General features: G+C 44.2%; 1 protein-coding gene across 1 annotated transcript; it reads right to left on the reverse strand.

The window, feature by feature from the left end:
* Window positions 1–1,445: 1,445 nt before the first annotated feature.
* Window positions 1,446–16,366, reverse strand: LOC308218501 (HMG box transcription factor BBX-like; the record flags this gene model as incomplete). Its single annotated transcript, XM_080612678.1, has 7 exons — window positions 1,446–1,501; window positions 2,102–2,175; window positions 5,257–5,395; window positions 6,263–7,175; window positions 9,311–9,391; window positions 16,171–16,251; window positions 16,340–16,366. The coding sequence occupies 7 exons, from the start codon at window positions 16,364–16,366 to the stop codon at window positions 1,446–1,448; spliced, it is 1,371 nt and encodes a 456-aa protein (XP_080468804.1).
* Between the last annotated feature and the right edge of the window lie 492 nt (window positions 16,367–16,858).

Below are 16,858 nucleotides of genomic sequence, written 5' to 3' on the forward strand. Positions count from 1 at the left end.
TTTGAAGCATCCTAACAAAAGAAACCAAATTAAAATCGACCCATTGCCATGGAATATTTAGTTCTTAGCAACCTTTCTTTTCCAAAAGAAGAATGGTAATGTCTGAGATCTGCTTGGCTACCTCTTGAGAGCTGAACTTCACTCTCGAGGGAGCTGGAATGACTGACACAAGCTGACAGCTTGCCCAACTAACTTGAGTGAATTCAGCATCCGCTGAAACTAGGAGCAGGTATCACTGGCTCCATCTGGATTTAGTTCCGGGCTGCCGTGAGGTGTTCACTGCAGAAACAGCATGGCACTATCAGATATTCCTGCCCTGGGGCTGCTTGTTGCAACCCCACAACTCAGTTGGCAAACAGTCACGTGAACCTTTCCACCATCTGCTCCAGTGCAAAGTCAGCTGCCTGATTTCGAAGCGCCCTTGTTGTTAGCCAGAGGCAAACGCTTCATGGCCTCCTCCGCAGGGCTGTGCCAGAACTGCTTGTATCAGGCTTGGAATCTGCCTGCAGTTACGTTTCTGACCTTCCCTTGAGACATGGCCGAATATATTCCAAAGCTTTTTAAGTGATGGCAATAAGGATAAAAAATAAGCTCTTGTGCATAAGCTTAGCCAAAAGCAGAAGGCGGCTCTGGAATACCTGACTTAAGGTATCATTCTAGCGTACCGTTCCCGAAAAAACAGGGCCTGCAAGACTTTTAGATGTACAGACACCTGAACACGTAATTACTGCAGCAAGAGATCCAAAGAGCTGCTACAACTTCACCTGCCAGATCATGGTAGATGAGGAGATCTCGTTCCCAACAGATGTTACCTAATTAACCATTGTACTGTCACGCTGCGGAGCAATTCATTCATGCTCACTGAAGAAGAAGCCATACCATAAAAAAATGAAAGGCATTTGAAGTCAGAACTCACTTCGTATTAGCACAAGTCTAATTCTGCAAAAGTGCCTGCTCCACATCTAATTATAGAGATACAAAAATCAATACCAAAATTGGCATGCACCGGAAAAGAACAGCTGCTCAGTCCTGCATACTATAATGTGATTATTTGTGAAGTATTCAAAAGGCACAGATCTAATCCAGGGTCACCTGGCTAAAATAGCCATATTAGATGTGAAAACCTGTCCGTCAGTGAAACTAGCACAGCAGCAGAAAAGGAAACCAGCTCCACATTGTGAACTGTGCATAATGAGGGTTCTTTTGAGCATCCTTTTGTCTTGTACAATTACTGGTACGTCGTTCCTTCATTTGGTGATGCTTCTGTACCGCATGTATACATCAGTATCCCTGCCACAGTCTAAAAGTAGTTTTCCCTATGACATTCTCACTTCTTTACCACCTCTGCATCACAGGGTGTTTGTATATAAAACAGCCAAATGTGTCGTGAGTTTCTCTGACAGCCTCAGCAACGGAGCTGGCTATGGAATTGGCTGTCTTGTTCCCTAACTTTCCTTCTCATGTCGGGACACTTTTGCTCCAAACGCATGACAGGTAAAATCTTGATTAAAAAGAAAAGACAAAAAAGTATCAAACTGTTTCATTCTGAGCCCTCTGGCCTCATGTTTTAATCTGAAGAGCCTAAAACTACAGTGAAATGCAAACTGGCGTAAAATCATGTTTTGAAAGCTGTCAAAATGTAACCTTGTGATAACCTGCCATTTTCCCCCCATTTTCTCCTGGGAAAACTTGCCAAATTCACTTCCTTCACAAACAGTCACGTTTTTTGATAGTTTTCTACATTTTCTGATAAATATTGTGGAGAATTTTGATAAATCAGATTTTGATAAATTACATTTTTCGATAAGTAACTATTTTTTGGATAAATCAGTTTGCTATGAGAACTCCATTTCTCATACAGACATTCCTATGTCTCATATAGACATTTCTCATGCACAACCTCCAACCAGTTCTACTCCGCATGAAGATCCTGACTACAGCCTGAACGCTGACCCAGGTGAGAACCAACTAACCCCAGGGCTACCATTTTTCTTCCTTGACTTCATGCTTTTCACATAGAACAGTAAAATAAGAACGCATAATTCCTGTGCTTGTCATAGCACTGCTGTTGCTTAGGAATGTATTGCGCATGGTACTTTACCTTTGTTGGATTTTGGATGTTCGGAGGAGCCGCTTCCAACCTTCCTCTTTTTCCTTGGAACAGATGAATTTTTCCTGTCAAAGGTAATAGGACTGTATTGAGGGAGGCTGTTGAATTTCTTTTCAAATTCTTCTTCCAACTTTGCTAAGCTAAAAAGGGGAAAGAGGTAAGCGCACACACACCGTCAGCATCAGACTAGTATACATCATGCCAACTTTGGGATGAGAATGTACACTCTAGCTTCTGCTCGTGTAACTCAGAGCAAGCTGATTACACTAGTTGCATATATTAAAATCAGAATAAATAAATCAATGTCATGCTGGTGACATTTAGCTCTGATTGCTGCACAGACTCATAAAGGAGATCTGTCTGTTCTGTGAGGGGAATGAAGAAAGACAATAAAAACACAATAAATAACCAAACCAATAAAGTAACTTCATATAAAAGTCCTTACAGGAGAATGAAAACAACAATTCAAAGCAGAAGAAAAATGTCAAACTATTCAATCTACTGGGGATATTCTAAACCCTGGTGCTTTGGGTGGGAATTCGCTTTATATTTGTTCTGCGGGAACCCAACATTCCTCGTACTTCAGCCCAAACCGAACAACTGTAACTAGAACACCTACAACTCCAGAAACCCATAGACAGGGTACTACTGCTCCTAATAGCCAGATGAAAACAAACCACTCAAGCAGGATGGCATGGAATTCCTGGCTGTAATGACTACACTGGCTTACATAAGCCCTCTGTTCCAGGGAATTTTTGCAGCCAGAAGGAACCGTGTTTTAATAAAAGGCAGTGTGCACAGCTAGGCAGATTATAAATAGCACCATCAATGACAGGGGAACGATGACATCTGCTATTAGCCCTTTATTCCGTTCGCTATGGAAAACCTGAACTTGACTAAAGTTGTTATGACTGTTAGAAGGATGGCCCTTACACACCGTACATTTGGAACTATCACAAGAAACCCGGCATTTCTCTCTGCTTTCTGAAGCAGCACTTCAAACGAACTGCATTCTGAAAGCTTTGGTAGGCAGAATGACACTTCACTTTATCTCTGTAGTCATCAGTTCTTTCAGTAAGCCACCGTGTACCTTAAAATAGACCCTTGGCTCTTGGCAGACTACGTGCATGATGGGGTTGGTTTGTCATTTTGCTTGTTTGGGGTTTGCATGGTTTGTTTTGCTTTGAAATCACAAAGATACCTGGTATTAGTGGTGCTTGGTACTGCCACCTCCCTCTTCCACACGGATGCTCCTTGACAACCACAAAGCAAGCTGATTTTGTGTCCTAACATCCCTCATGCAATTCCATCCTCTGCCACAGCTTTTCTCCCATAGCCTGTTGCCACCTGCCCCAAGGGCATATGAGGGGCTACTAGCAAGGTCCAACCTTGAAAGCAGAGGAGCTGCCATCCGGGCTAGTACTTTCTAGCTGGTGTGACATGGAGGCAGTGCAGAGCGCTGCTATCATTATCTCAATCAATCAGTAAAACAAAATTCACATCATCATGAATGTTCAGAGCATCTCATGAGCCTGGTCAGACACACGCAGCTGAGCTGAGGTCTGCATACCACACAGACTAGCCCTGCCAGGAGATACAGAGAGGCAGAGCGCTGCTTGGCAAAGGAGTGGGCTGTGCATGGACTAAGCACACCTGACAAGGACCATCAGCGTAGTGCAGCAACTACTGATGGACAAGGTAAGAGCACAGGGGGAGAAACACATTAATACCAGAGGTGTGAAGAGAAATGAGGCTGAAAGGTGATGCTGAAGGGAGAACAAAGAGTTAAGTGGAGCAGGTAGAGGTAAAAATGGCTCTTCAGGTAGCCAGATCACATCGTGCAAGGCACAGGGGTAATGGATACCTACAGCACTTATGCTCCTCCACAAATCACTGATTCTGCCTTCACAAAGTTCGTTAAATAGTGCTGATTAACGACATGACTTAATCAAGAATTGAGACTGTATTTTCCCCATTCAGCCAGCTAATGACGGTAGAACAGCATTTGTCAAACAAATTATTTACCCAGTTTTCTGAGCTATTTTGAATAAATCATTTGTAACTACATTGGTTTTGGGCTAGGAGAGGCATTCAGTTTTCACACCATTTGGCGTGAAAAGTTTTCAATCTTTCCATTTAAACCCCAAAAATATTTACGTAACTTTTACGCAGTGCACTAAAACCACAAGAAGAGTTCCATCGTTTTTACTTGCCTATTCCAAGCAAATAAGACTTAGAGCTTTTAACCAATTTAGTATCTTTGCTGTAAATAGAGCTGCAACTAAATTTCACATAAACTAGGTTATAAAAAAGGCCACCACGAGCCTGCACAACAGAAACATTACGATTTTAAGCATGAAGTGTGAAAAATCTACTCATTTGTAATTCATTTTCATCCTCTGAATTTAGATAATTGGAAGTCTTCAGGAATTTGCAGTTAAGTATGGATGGCTAAGGAGATTGATCAGCTACGCCTGTAGTTAAATAAATCTGTAATACTCTGACGAAGACTGTTATTAATGCACTAGAAAAGTAATTCCGGGCAGCCTTGCTAAATTTTAATGCATTTGTAATCATTAATTATTCTTCTGATATATTTGATTTCTTCCCTCTGTACATGAAGGGTTTAAATACCTTTCTTTACAATGGAAAAATGAGAAGTTTATCATAATTATTTGCCAATATGAGAACACTGTTTATTCTTCCTCTATAAGCAATCTCTCCAAGCGGGCAAAGAGCTGTGCTCTTTCTAGGCTAATTCTGTTTATGATGATTGAACACCTACACAGAAGCTTAAACACCACTTTCGGAGCGCTCTGAAAATGTAAGTAACCTTCCTCCTCATCTCTTGAGTGGGTAAATATTGCACCTTTGTTTCCCCCACCTTCTTAAAGCGAGCACATGTCATTCACATCTGTTTACAGTAGTGTAAAGCAGGGGAGATCTCAAAGGAATTACTTTGATATATGAATACCAGGTACCTAGAGCATGACTCAGCCCAGGAGCGTTTGTAATTTTCAGGAATTCTGTCTAATTGTGATTATTTGGGTGCTGGATGCAGTTCACTCAGCTGCAGGGGAGGATTCATTCTTAGGTTACCAGGCTGACCTAACTACAACTTCGAACAGCGTTAAACTGCAACTTACCCAAAAACAAACTCTTCCTTTGGCCTAGGCCTTTTCAGTTTCTTGTTCCCACTTGTCCCACTTTGGGAAAAAGCCCAGTTTTCTTCACTCCAGCATCCTTCATGATCTGAGGAGTTGCCTTTTCCTGAGCTTCTTTTTCCTGGGATGAAGGCAGAAAATTGTTTCTCATCTTTAGAAACATGCGCCAGAACAAAGTGGCTCAGAAGGAACTTGGGTACCCATTCAGTACTGTAACCTATGGTGTTTGAATGTCTTGAAGGGGTAACAAAACATTTATCTATTTACTTTAAAGTGGATAATGCTGATTGGCAACCCCACTCCCCACCCTTTTTCATACTACCTGTGAAGTCAGGATCTCTTGAGGTATAAAGGAGGAGAAAAAGGTAAGTAGATTTATAGTAATAAACCTCCCTAAATTACAAGCATCTTTTTCTTGTCTGACTGTTCTAATTACACATCTACTAACTGGGAAAACACATTTCAGGGCATCTCACTGAAAGCTTTCAGAAATCATCTCAGATTTATCCTTCCACAAGGTAAAGGGTTCTTGCTCACCACCTACAGCAAACCAACTGAACCAAAAGCACAACACATTTGCCTCTCGTAGGACCAAGCGTTATGCTCACAAACCACCAGTTGTTTATATAGAAACGAGCTCTTTGTTTGGGGTTGCATGCTGCACAGGTCCTGCATAGATCTATCAGCAGGCTGACAAATGAACCAACAAAGCCTTTGGTCAAAAAGCTACATCACAGATCATGAAAGACAAAAAAAGGAGAGGTTAAGAGCCTGGGAGGCAAGCAGAAATGGCAGGGCTCCAGAAGGCCTACCCTGGACCATGGAGTCCTTCCCCTCCACCTGCCCCCAGCATCTTGGGTGACCAGAAAAGAGCATTCCCATCACACGCTGCTCAGACTCCAACATAAACACAGACTTTTGGCTTTTCCTCCCACTCCAGGCAGGCTTTAGCGGTTCTGCTGTAAACGAAACACTCAAAGCCACCCACCTCTGTCCACGTTAGCACGCAGAGATGTGAGCATGCCCTCTGACACCAGAGTTTTATAAAGAGCACCTTTGCAAGACCTCTCCGATTTCCTGGAGCCACAGCTTTCTATCTTTTTAACACAGTCACTGTCCTCAGTTTTGACCTGTTCTGGTAAGCTTTGGGGTACCACCTCCTCTGTCGGGGTCAGTGGTTCCGCTTTAATGTTATCAGAAGCCTCGCACGGTTCTTCCTTGCTGGCTGCAATAGTAAGGAAATCGGGAGGCTTTGATTCTTTGGTGGTCTCCGTGGGTTTCTCCTTGGACGCTTTCTTGTCTTTCGACTTCACTTTTTTCTTTGGTGATTTGGAATCCAACGCGCTTTCCTTCACATTGGAGGCAGGACGGGGTTTTTTGCGGGGAGTTTCCGCCAGTCTCTCAGCCCCCCAGTCCCCCTTCGCAACGGCTTCAATCGTATACATGACACTCTCAATGTCCGACTCAGAGGACTGCCTCTTTTTACAGGCTTTCTTGGGGGTGGATTTCTCATTCGTGTGCCGCTCCAACTTGCTCTTTTTCTTCTTCTTCTTGATCTTTTCTGGCTTTAGCCCGAGGATACTCATGTCAGCTAGTGAGAGCTCTGGAGAACAGCACATGTGATCCTTTGTGCTGTCGTTTCTCTCAAAAGGACTATTCTCCATTGAGAGACTGGTAAAATCTCTGCACTTGGCAGTTTCTGATTCCTCAGCTTTCGCCTCATCCCGGTTTTGCATTCTCTTGATCTCCAATTGTTCTGTTTTTCCTTTACAGGAGTCTTTTATCGTTTTCTCCAGTTCTGCTTCCATTTCCTCTGGAACTTCCCCTCTCACATCTTCCGGTGCTTCCACTTTTGTTTTCCCAGGTTCTTTCACTTTTACTCCTTCTGAAGCAAGGCACATCTAGAACGAGTTTAAAAACAGCCCCATGAAACAAACGCCAACTGTTAACACTACTTACCTACGTTATCAGGAGCATTACACAGGGAATCTCTCTGGCATCTTAGCTCAGGAAAGCAAACTATGCTAAAGGACAGTACTGAAGAACACGCTGAAGCCCTACTGAAACTGATGCGATGACGGCTAAGTGCTAGAATAAAGCTGGTGGGTTCTACTGCCCTAATAGAAAAGGACTCCGGCTATCTCAGTGGTGTTTCCATGATCATTCAAGTGCCTTTTATATAACCCTGAAACCCACTGCTAGATAGATTTTCAGAATACCCTAAATGGAACAATACATTATTTCTCACTATTGGCACAGACAAGCTACTTGAAATCTCACATCCATACCCCCTTCAACTCCCAAATGTCACTATACACCATCTTTTCCTCCATTTTCCAAATGGCCCTGAAGGAGAGGGTGAAAGAAGTTAACTGAATCTCAATAATGAGGATCATTTTCTTTTACTTGAATGTGCAAAACAGTTTGGAAGGGAGTAAAAAAGCCTTCCAAATCTTCTCATGTCACAGACTTATTTTGCAAGGAACTGCAAAGCAGCAGTCGTTGCCATGGTTATCTCCTCCTGGAGATAACAGTAATGGAAACCAAACCTCTCACACTGTCTGAGGAACAACGATACTAAAATACGGGCTATAAAAGAGGTCCTCAAACTGCCAAGTTCCTGTAGCTCAGACTTGGGAGATCCTCTTGGTTTTGAATCACCTGCAAGCTGTGCTGACACTGCTGGGATAGTCCTTCAGAGCGCAAAGCAGTGCCACCTTCTGCTCAGCCTCCCTCTCAAAGCCCCTCAGCTGAATTCCTACTGCTAACGTGTTTTTAACACAAATGCCACCCAAACAGCAACCTGGAGCAAAAACAGATGCAAGAGGCTTGCTCTGAACCAGACATCAGGAGTGCCCCTATCCCACAGCTCAGCCCATGGGCCACGTGGTCAGTATGGATGTGCCCTCCACATCACTGGGTTATATTCAGGTCGGTTTTAGATGTCTCAAGTTGGCAAGGCATTATTATTTCCTTGCAAACTAAAAATATCTCTTACGCCAATATACGCCTGAGCATAACACAGTACACTTCTGAAATGCCTGCTGCAAAGGGTAGAAACTCCTGATCTGGTTCAGGTCAAGCCTGGTTGAGCATCGGGAACACTGGAGATCGTGTTTCTATTAGGTGTCTATTAGGAAGCAGAGGAGATTATGCAGACGAGAACCCCACAAACTATGCTGAGACGGGTTGCTGGTACTTAAGGTACTTCTGTGACATTTTACTGCACTGCAGTGTAGACACAGCCTGTGATTTTCAAAAGCTAAAGGTAAATCTTGAAAACAGCTCACTGGACACTGATAATATTTTGTCAACTCAATACACACATCCCTCATCGATGGCTTTTGGTTTCTTCTTTATACCTTTGCTTCTGCACGAGCCAACAGAACAGAGGGCTGTGGATGTGGCTATAAAAAAGTGACTTCTGTTTTGTGAGCTCTTTGCAATTTACAAAGAGCTTAGAAGCAAAGAAAATGCAACGTTTCAGTACGCAGCCATTGCTTTTAACTGCTCCCAGAAGGAGGATGTGCTGAGAGTATCACAGCAGAGTTCCAACAGAAGTTATGGAGCACTTCAGGAAACAGTAGGCATGAAAAGCAAAAATCAGTGAAGGCAACTAATGACCTTCCACAGGAATTTGTAACGGCAATACCCTCACTGAGTAACAGACTAACCTGGCTCTCTCTCTCTCGACTCCTTGAGCCCCCCATCAAAACCAGTCAAAACCCCAAAGCCTAAACCAAGGAGTTTAAACAACTTCAATGGTGACTGGAAAGCCCCTTTGCTACCAGGGACTGGTACTTCATCCCAGCTGCAGCACAGACTCTCAGAAGCCTTCAAACTGATGGTATTAACCCTGGATTACCAGGCAAATCTTCACTTGTGGCACCCAAGCCACAATAATTTATGCTTCTATAAGCAACAGGCTAATTATAAGTGTAGCACTGTTCCGCCTTCCAGGCTCGGGCAATCAACATCATTAACTTCTCCGCCCCACTGCACCTGTGGTAATTAGTCACCAGTGTTTTAATACTACCTCTGCCAGCTGAAATAACGCTGATGCTCCACATTGCTTTGTTAAATCAGAAGGAACCGAATGTGATGTATTTGAAGAAATCTAAAGGAAAAAAAAACAGAGGGGGAGAAGAGAAAACCGTTATTTTCCCAGCGCAATTCTTTCCTGTTTACCAGACAACTTCTGAATGGATTATCTCCTCCCCCTTCCCAGAACTCATTCATAAGATCATTACATTGAAAAAGAAGCGCAGACCCGTGCACGCTGTTACAGGTGAAACCTGCTCCACCATTGCTCCGGTGGATAACAGCACCAGACACCAAGGGTATTTGCAGATCTGGGAATCTTCTTGTCATGACTTCCCTTGCAGAGCGGGATGAGCTGAAGCACCTGCTATCTCGCACATGAGCGGACGTCAGCAGCTAAACACCAATCTGAACCAGCAGGCAACCCAACCGGTGGTGGCTTTGAAGGCTCAGGTGGACATCTGATGCACAACTGGAGTTCTAGGGACCGGGGAACTACAGTGTATACAACCTTTTAGCTCCCCTTATCCCCCCAAACTACAATTTCCCTTGCTCCGAACCAACACCGGCCAACAAAGTGGATTTTGTAGAAATCAACCCCTCATTGCCACCGAGGAAATAAACAACAAGGGTTAATGATGCTGCCTCCTGGAAGCTGCAGCTCTTCACAGCATCTCCCAAGCGCTGCCTGTTACAGCTCAAGTCTCCAAAGCGACCTCCGTGCTTCGTGGAGGTGATGCAGAGCCCCACCACTGCCTCCCTGCACTCCCCTGCCTCCGCTCTGAAGGATGAAGACAAAGCATGCATTTCGGCACAGCAAGAAACTGAGCAGAGCTGATTAGCAGCGGCCTCCCAGGCTTCAGCCTGCACAGCGGCTGCTCCAACCGCTTTAGAAACTTCAGCTATCTTCTACAGAATTCAATGACTTTCTAACCCACTTCTGCGTTTTATGCCTTCACCATCTGTGAAATGCTGTGAAATACCACAAAGGAAGGCACAGGGAAGGCGGGCTGGAGGGGGAGAAGATAAAACTGGTTAATCCCTGTAGCAGAGAGATGAAGGAGGAGCAGAGCAGTGTGATGCGCTGAAGCAGACAGGCTCCCACGTGCCAAACCCCTGCCACGCCAGCAGCATGGAGACAGCAGTCTGGTCCCCTCCAGTGCACAGCATCTGTGGTTTGGAGCTACGGCGCCGTGGCACACGAGTCTGCCAAGTGAACTTGCAAGCCTTGAGGTGACGATGAACACAGTTTATTTGGGGTGCTCCAAACCAGGTCCTTAACTGCTATCTGAAAACTTCATCTGAATCTCTCACATTTCATTTATCCAACACTACAGATAGCAGGTATCTCCAAAACTGGAACGAAATAAAGGTCCTACAAGAGTCAGCAGCAAGCAGGATGTGCTTTGCACATGTGCCATGCTTTTCTCAGTTTGAATCAGAGCCTTTAACATTCATTTTGTATTCTAAATCAGGTCTGTGGGAACCTGAGCAGTCACTGAGAGATCACAGAAAGGTTTCCAATGTGCAGCTTCACTTTTGCTGCCAGCTGCCATACAGACTCTGTGGACAAGCATCAGTGAACCCTCCAACGAGGGCTTCTCAAGCTTCACATCACAACTTTCAATGCTGACTTCCCAAAGTCAAGCTGCACTCAGCAGCAGCCTTAGCCCGGCACAGCCCTACTCGAACCCTGCTGCTGTCCTGTCCGAGGACACCTCACAAACTTCTGGTGTCTCTGACTAAATATTACCAGCCTTTTTGCTGTCCCAGGGCTGCAAGGGCCAAATGCCCTTACGGATCACTGATCACAATTAGGTGTAATCACCCTTGCATAAGCACTGCTGACAACGCAGCACACACAAACCCTCCTACTGTGAGGGACTGCCTGCAGGGTAAGGCAGGTTTTCCTCCACTCATGTAAGTTCCTATAAAGTCAGATAATAGCATCTATGGAACAAGGCATGAAATTTCAGTGCTTCCATTCTGTTTCTTTTTTTCCCTAAGAGATATTAACCTCACCAGTAAGAATATGCGGACGGATGAGAGGAAGGAGGGGGCAAAACCCCTGTGCGAGTAAGGTGCTAGGATCCTCCCTTATTTACCTGATTACAACATGTATCTTCATCTGTCAATCATCAAGAATAGTGTCTGCACACCAAGCCTCAAAGGTTTTTGGGTGATTAATCCATATCAAAGAGCTGTATTCATACATACCCCATATCTACAGGGTTGTATTCAAGACTCTCAGAGAATTTCTAGGACTCTTGGGAAACCTGACCTAGTATTCATACCCTTTTGGAGAACAGACATACACATCTTCCCATTGTCACGCTAATGGGTATAACTCTACTCTTGCCAACTGGAAGAGTGCAGCCTTCCCACAATGATTCACCAGCTCAGGACTTGACAATTGGGAAGTATTTGATGAGATCTAGGTTTTAAATGAACAGTATTTCAGTGGCACACAGGAAAGACAGAAGGGAAGGGAGAACAAACCATGAAAACCCAAGGAGTTCGTTAAATTGGTTACTTTAAGATTTTTCTGGCAGAAGGTGCTACTTCATGAAAGTGTTTCATGTACCATCCAGGAAACACTTAACAGGCATTTAGGTCAGTGGGACACAAGCAAATACAGAATTCCTTCCTTAGATTAGGCTCGTGGATTCTCTTCTGTTTGTACTGTCCACAGCCAATAATTTATCATATTGTATGCTTTGAGGCAGTTCAGTGAACTTGCTCAGGACCCCCCTAGAGTACACTGCACTTTGCAGAAAGACGGCCTCAGCTTTTCATCCTTCTACTGTGATAAATCCTCAGCTTCTAATGATTTTTTCCAGTGCAATATGAAAGGTAGAAAAGGGACAAAAAAAGATCCCCACACTGCGGTATAGCCTGCGAACATGCAGGGATATTTTGCCTCCTGACGCATCATGTGAGGAAAGAGCAAAGAATTGCATTTTGACAAGCAAATGGCTGCTCCTAACAAAACCAAGGTGAGATCCTTGTAGTACTAACGGGAAGGCAACATTTCACTTCAGCAGGAAAATTCTCTTCCTAGTCAAGAAAATAAACTGCAAGAGACATAAACGTAAGGATTCATTCTGCTGATGCTGCTGGCCAAGCATCAAAAGCAGGAGATGACCAATCGATCACCTCTCGGGGGAACACAAATCTCATTCCCTGGCTTACCACCGCCTTCTAGTTTTTATTAGAACAATCAGAACCTGCAGTACTACAACCGCAAACAGCCCCTTTTTATGTAGAGGTTGAACTTGGGGATCATTAGGGGCAAGTTACTGTCTTTTATTACAATGCAGGTCAGCATTTCAGCTACTACATTATTCTACTTTGTGTAAGAATCATGTGCCATGGTACCACATTTTCATTTCCCTCCTAAACCGGGTATTTCCTTTCAACACAGCTCTTTACTGATTTCAGCATACAGACGAACAGCAAACATATTCATCTATTTTACATCGCAGCTTGACCAGGGAAGGTTACAGCTTTACCTAAGGGAAGGCTGGATATCAGAAGATACTGACTAGTTCTCACGCTCCTGATTCCAAGGTGCTTTGACCAAAAGTTGTCAAGGATTCAAACCTTGTGCTTAGCACAGAAATAGACAGAAAGGGTTGCCTGCAAGCCTGCTCAAAGTGAGCACGTGAGAATGCAACAAGGACAAAAACTCAGGCATGCATTTCTCCTCAATGATGGTAACCTGTAGGACTTGCAAAGGAAATTCCGCCTTGCCGCATGCAAGTTGGGTTTTTTTCATTAAATCACCTAGAGAAAACCTTCCAAAAAGCAGCTGAAAGTGAGAAGTTTGGGGGTTTTGGCTTCATTCTCTTTTTAAGATGGTTAAAAAAGCAATTTATTGCTTCCACTCTCTGGAAGCATTTTCTCCGTTTAATAACGAGAGTTTAGCTAAGTAAATCCAAGAGGTATCCTTGTTTCTTCTCAATAAAGGAATCATCACCATCTGTTCGCGTTTGCCAAACACACATCCAGTAAGACCAAGAGAGCAAAGGGTCCCATCTGCTCTGCTTCCCTCACATGGCAAGGAGGATGACAGCAACCAGCCCATGTGAGCAGACAGCTTGCAAACAGCCACCGAAGTAAGGAACACAGCCCACTGCTCTGAAATCACTGGCCTATATAAGGGCTTTCCATAAAGGTGCAAATGAGAAGGACACAAGTAGGAGCAAGTATCTGCAAGAGCAGAATGAGAAAGCCAAGAGTGCAACTTGGCAACACTCTGGACTTAAAAAAACCTCCTACAAGGACATCATGTCATCTCTGAAGACCTCCAAGATGCATGCTTGCACACCCACGGGACCCAATGAAGTCTTACTCCTGGGATTCTCATCATCTGTTGTGGCAAGTCACTGGGCAGGCCTCATTAGCCATATCCTCAACAGCTTTAATTGATGACTGTAGCATTTGGGACAGACAACCTCATGAAAGGCTAACTGAGGCTTTACAGACGGAAAGAATCCCATGCTAATGTCTACATATAACAAGCTGTTTCTGAGTGACAGGGGACTTGTACTGCTGGGGTAAAGGTGTCCATTCTAAATGACAAATCTACTCAATGGGATTGCTGTCTTCACAAAGAGGCACTCTTACTCACCCTGCTGCAAAGGCGGCGAAGAGAAAGGGAACATATGAAGAACACCCAGCCAGAACCAAAACTGAGCTGGGATGGCTGCCAAACGCTCCAGGCACATCAGACCACAGCACACTTCACATTTCTTCATAGGTCTATTTGGCTACTGGCTAAATAACTACTTTCTCTCCCTCTCTTTTTTCTTTTGCAGCACTGTACATGGCTGACAGCAGTCTACTGCAAATTGCTTACCATGATTTAGCTTCCTAAATGCAGCAATGCATTCATATAGACAGGACCCAGTAAGAAGTGGCACAGTAAGGAACGGGATTTTTGCCAAACTTGACAAAAGACACCCTGTGTAAATGAAAGCCCTTATATTTGAAAGAGCGCAAGCAGCTTTAACAGCAGGGGAAGAAAGCTTAAAGAGGTTCTGTAGCATGCTCTTTTCTTTTCCATGTTTCTGTCCCTTTTCTGTCCCCAGACATTGAAAACACAACTAAAACCCCACAACCCCCCCAGTCTGCACATGCATTTTCATACCTTTACAAGAAAAAGAGATTAGCCCTGGCTTTAAAACTGTCCTCACCAGTTTCTAATTAACTTTCTAAGCACCTCTTCTACCTAACCTTTGATGATTCATACACGCACGCCAAATGAGCTGGCGCAGTCTAGCGCCAGGCAAACTCAATGCACTGTCACATCCCAATGACAATCTTCAGGTTGGTCATTTTGTTGTTTGTTCAGTTAGGAGAGGAAATGATTTTAGGTTCTGTGAAATCCTGGAAGTTGACCTTGGTCAGGTTTTACATGACAATTTGAGAGTGGTGTGCTAAAGGAAATCGACTGAGATGGATGAAATGGTGTGCTGAAGGAAACTGATTGAGATGGATGAAATGGTGTGCTGAAGGAAACTGATTGAGATGGATGAAATGGTGTGCTGAAGGAAACTGATTGAGATGGATGAAATGGTGTGCTGAAGGAAACCGATACCCTGCTCATCTCTGCAGACCGCAGCTTAATTAAAGTTGCTGTTTAATTAAAACACAAGATGGTGAAGGTTTCTGAATCTAAGTTAGCAGACTCACTCATACAATATTTTGCAAAGCAATTCACAAGAAGCATTCTCCAACTTCCATCTTTTACTTGGTTTAAAAGGTTGGCTTCAATACATGGCTCCCTCGTGCCCAATTCCACTAAGTTTCTCAAAAGAACTTTCCAAATTGACTTGTAGCTTTAATAAAAGGGGGCACATATGAAAACATCTTCGTGATTAGAGGTATTAACTCTATCGCATCTTTTAGAGGGGAGTTTGTAGTCAGGGAGTTTACGACACCTGAATTAGCAAATTGGTTTTTCTTACTTGGGCCTGCTAACAAGTACATCAAGGCCCACCCCAGCCAAGCTGAAAACACACAGTACACAATTAGCTTAACATTTAACAGAAAGGAGAGTGTTGTATGCACACAGAATAACAAACAGGTATCTTTTCATCCCATTCTGCTCCTCCACAATAGCATCAGCTCCAATCCTTTCTTTTCAGATACATCCTGAAGATACCTTTAGCACAGCTGATTCTGCAAAGCGGTACCAGACTCCCCCAAATGGGCAAGAAGAGAATATGTGTGGAAAGTCAATTCATAGGAGCACATTAAACACACGGGAGAATAAACTATTAAAAGCAATCTTCAAGAACTCCAAACCTTCCACACGTGGAGGAAGAAGGACACCTTACATACTTATAGGTAACTTATAGCCTTTACACGTCATCAGCTAATCATGGTGTTACATATCCGTGTAGCTGTTGTGATAAGCTTCATCTGACCTGCAAGTCTGTTTCCCAAAGGATTCCTGCCTCTAGGGCAGTTGCCGTTTTGCACTGCTGCAGCCTCTTCCATAGGCAGTGCGTAGTGTCATTTCAGAAGGGCTTTTATTTGTTGTTTTCCTAGATGTAAATAAAGCCCATTTGGAAAGTATGTTTGCAGCGGTCCTTTGCTAGGGAAGGCCAGGTAATGTTCACAAGCCCAGTATGTTCTGTACATGCTGCAGCTGGTAGAACCGGCCAATCTCTTGTCCAATCCCTGGTTATTCCCCATATGATTTTCTTAACACAGTGCTGTCATGAAGATGAACATCTCTTAATGGGAATCCCTTGTAACACAGGGTGCTCAGCCATTCAGTGACAACTCTTATTGATTCCTTGCTTCCTGCCATATTCCCCCCACCCCGTATTTCAGCCATTATACCTCAGCAAACTGAAACAATGCAGACTCCTCGGTTTGTTTTACAGCTCCCAGGACTCCGGGCTGTGATGTGCTCGAAGAGATCTGTCAGGAAAGCAATCATGTTCATATTACCTAACGCCTTCAGTTTCAATATCAAACTTCAACGTGCTACGTTTCTGATCCACCATACAGAAAGAGTCCTGGTACCTAACGGCATGCAAACGAATCCCAGCACACCCAAAGAGCAGTATCTGCTTTTTGTAAAGGGGAAGGGGGCCGGGAAAAAAAAGGGAAGGGGGTCGGGAAAAAAAAGGGAAGGGGGTCGGGAAAAAAAAGGGGAAGGGGTGTTGGGAAAGAAAGGAGAGGGGCGTCGGGAAAAAAGGGAGTTGGTCAGGAAAAAGACGGAAGGGGGGACGGAAAAAGAGGAAAGGGGGGAGAGAAAAAGAGGGAAAAGGGGACAGAAAAAAGGGAATGGGGTTGGGAAAAACGAGAAGGGGGGTGGGGAAAAACAGGGAGGGGGGTCGGGAAAAAACGGAGAGGGGGTCGGGAAAAAAAGAGAAGGGGGTCCGGAAAAAGAGGGAAGGGGGTCGTGGAAAAAAGGGAAGGGGGTCGGGGAAAAAAAGGGGAAGGGGGTCGGGAAAAAAAGGGGAAGGGGGTTGGGAAAGAAAGAAGGAAGGGGGGACGGAAAAAGAGGGACGGGGGGATGGAA

This window comes from Psittacula echo (assembly GCF_963264785.1).
Source record: "Psittacula echo genome assembly, chromosome: 3".
NCBI classification, from domain to species: domain Eukaryota; kingdom Metazoa; phylum Chordata; class Aves; order Psittaciformes; family Psittacidae; genus Psittacula; species Psittacula echo.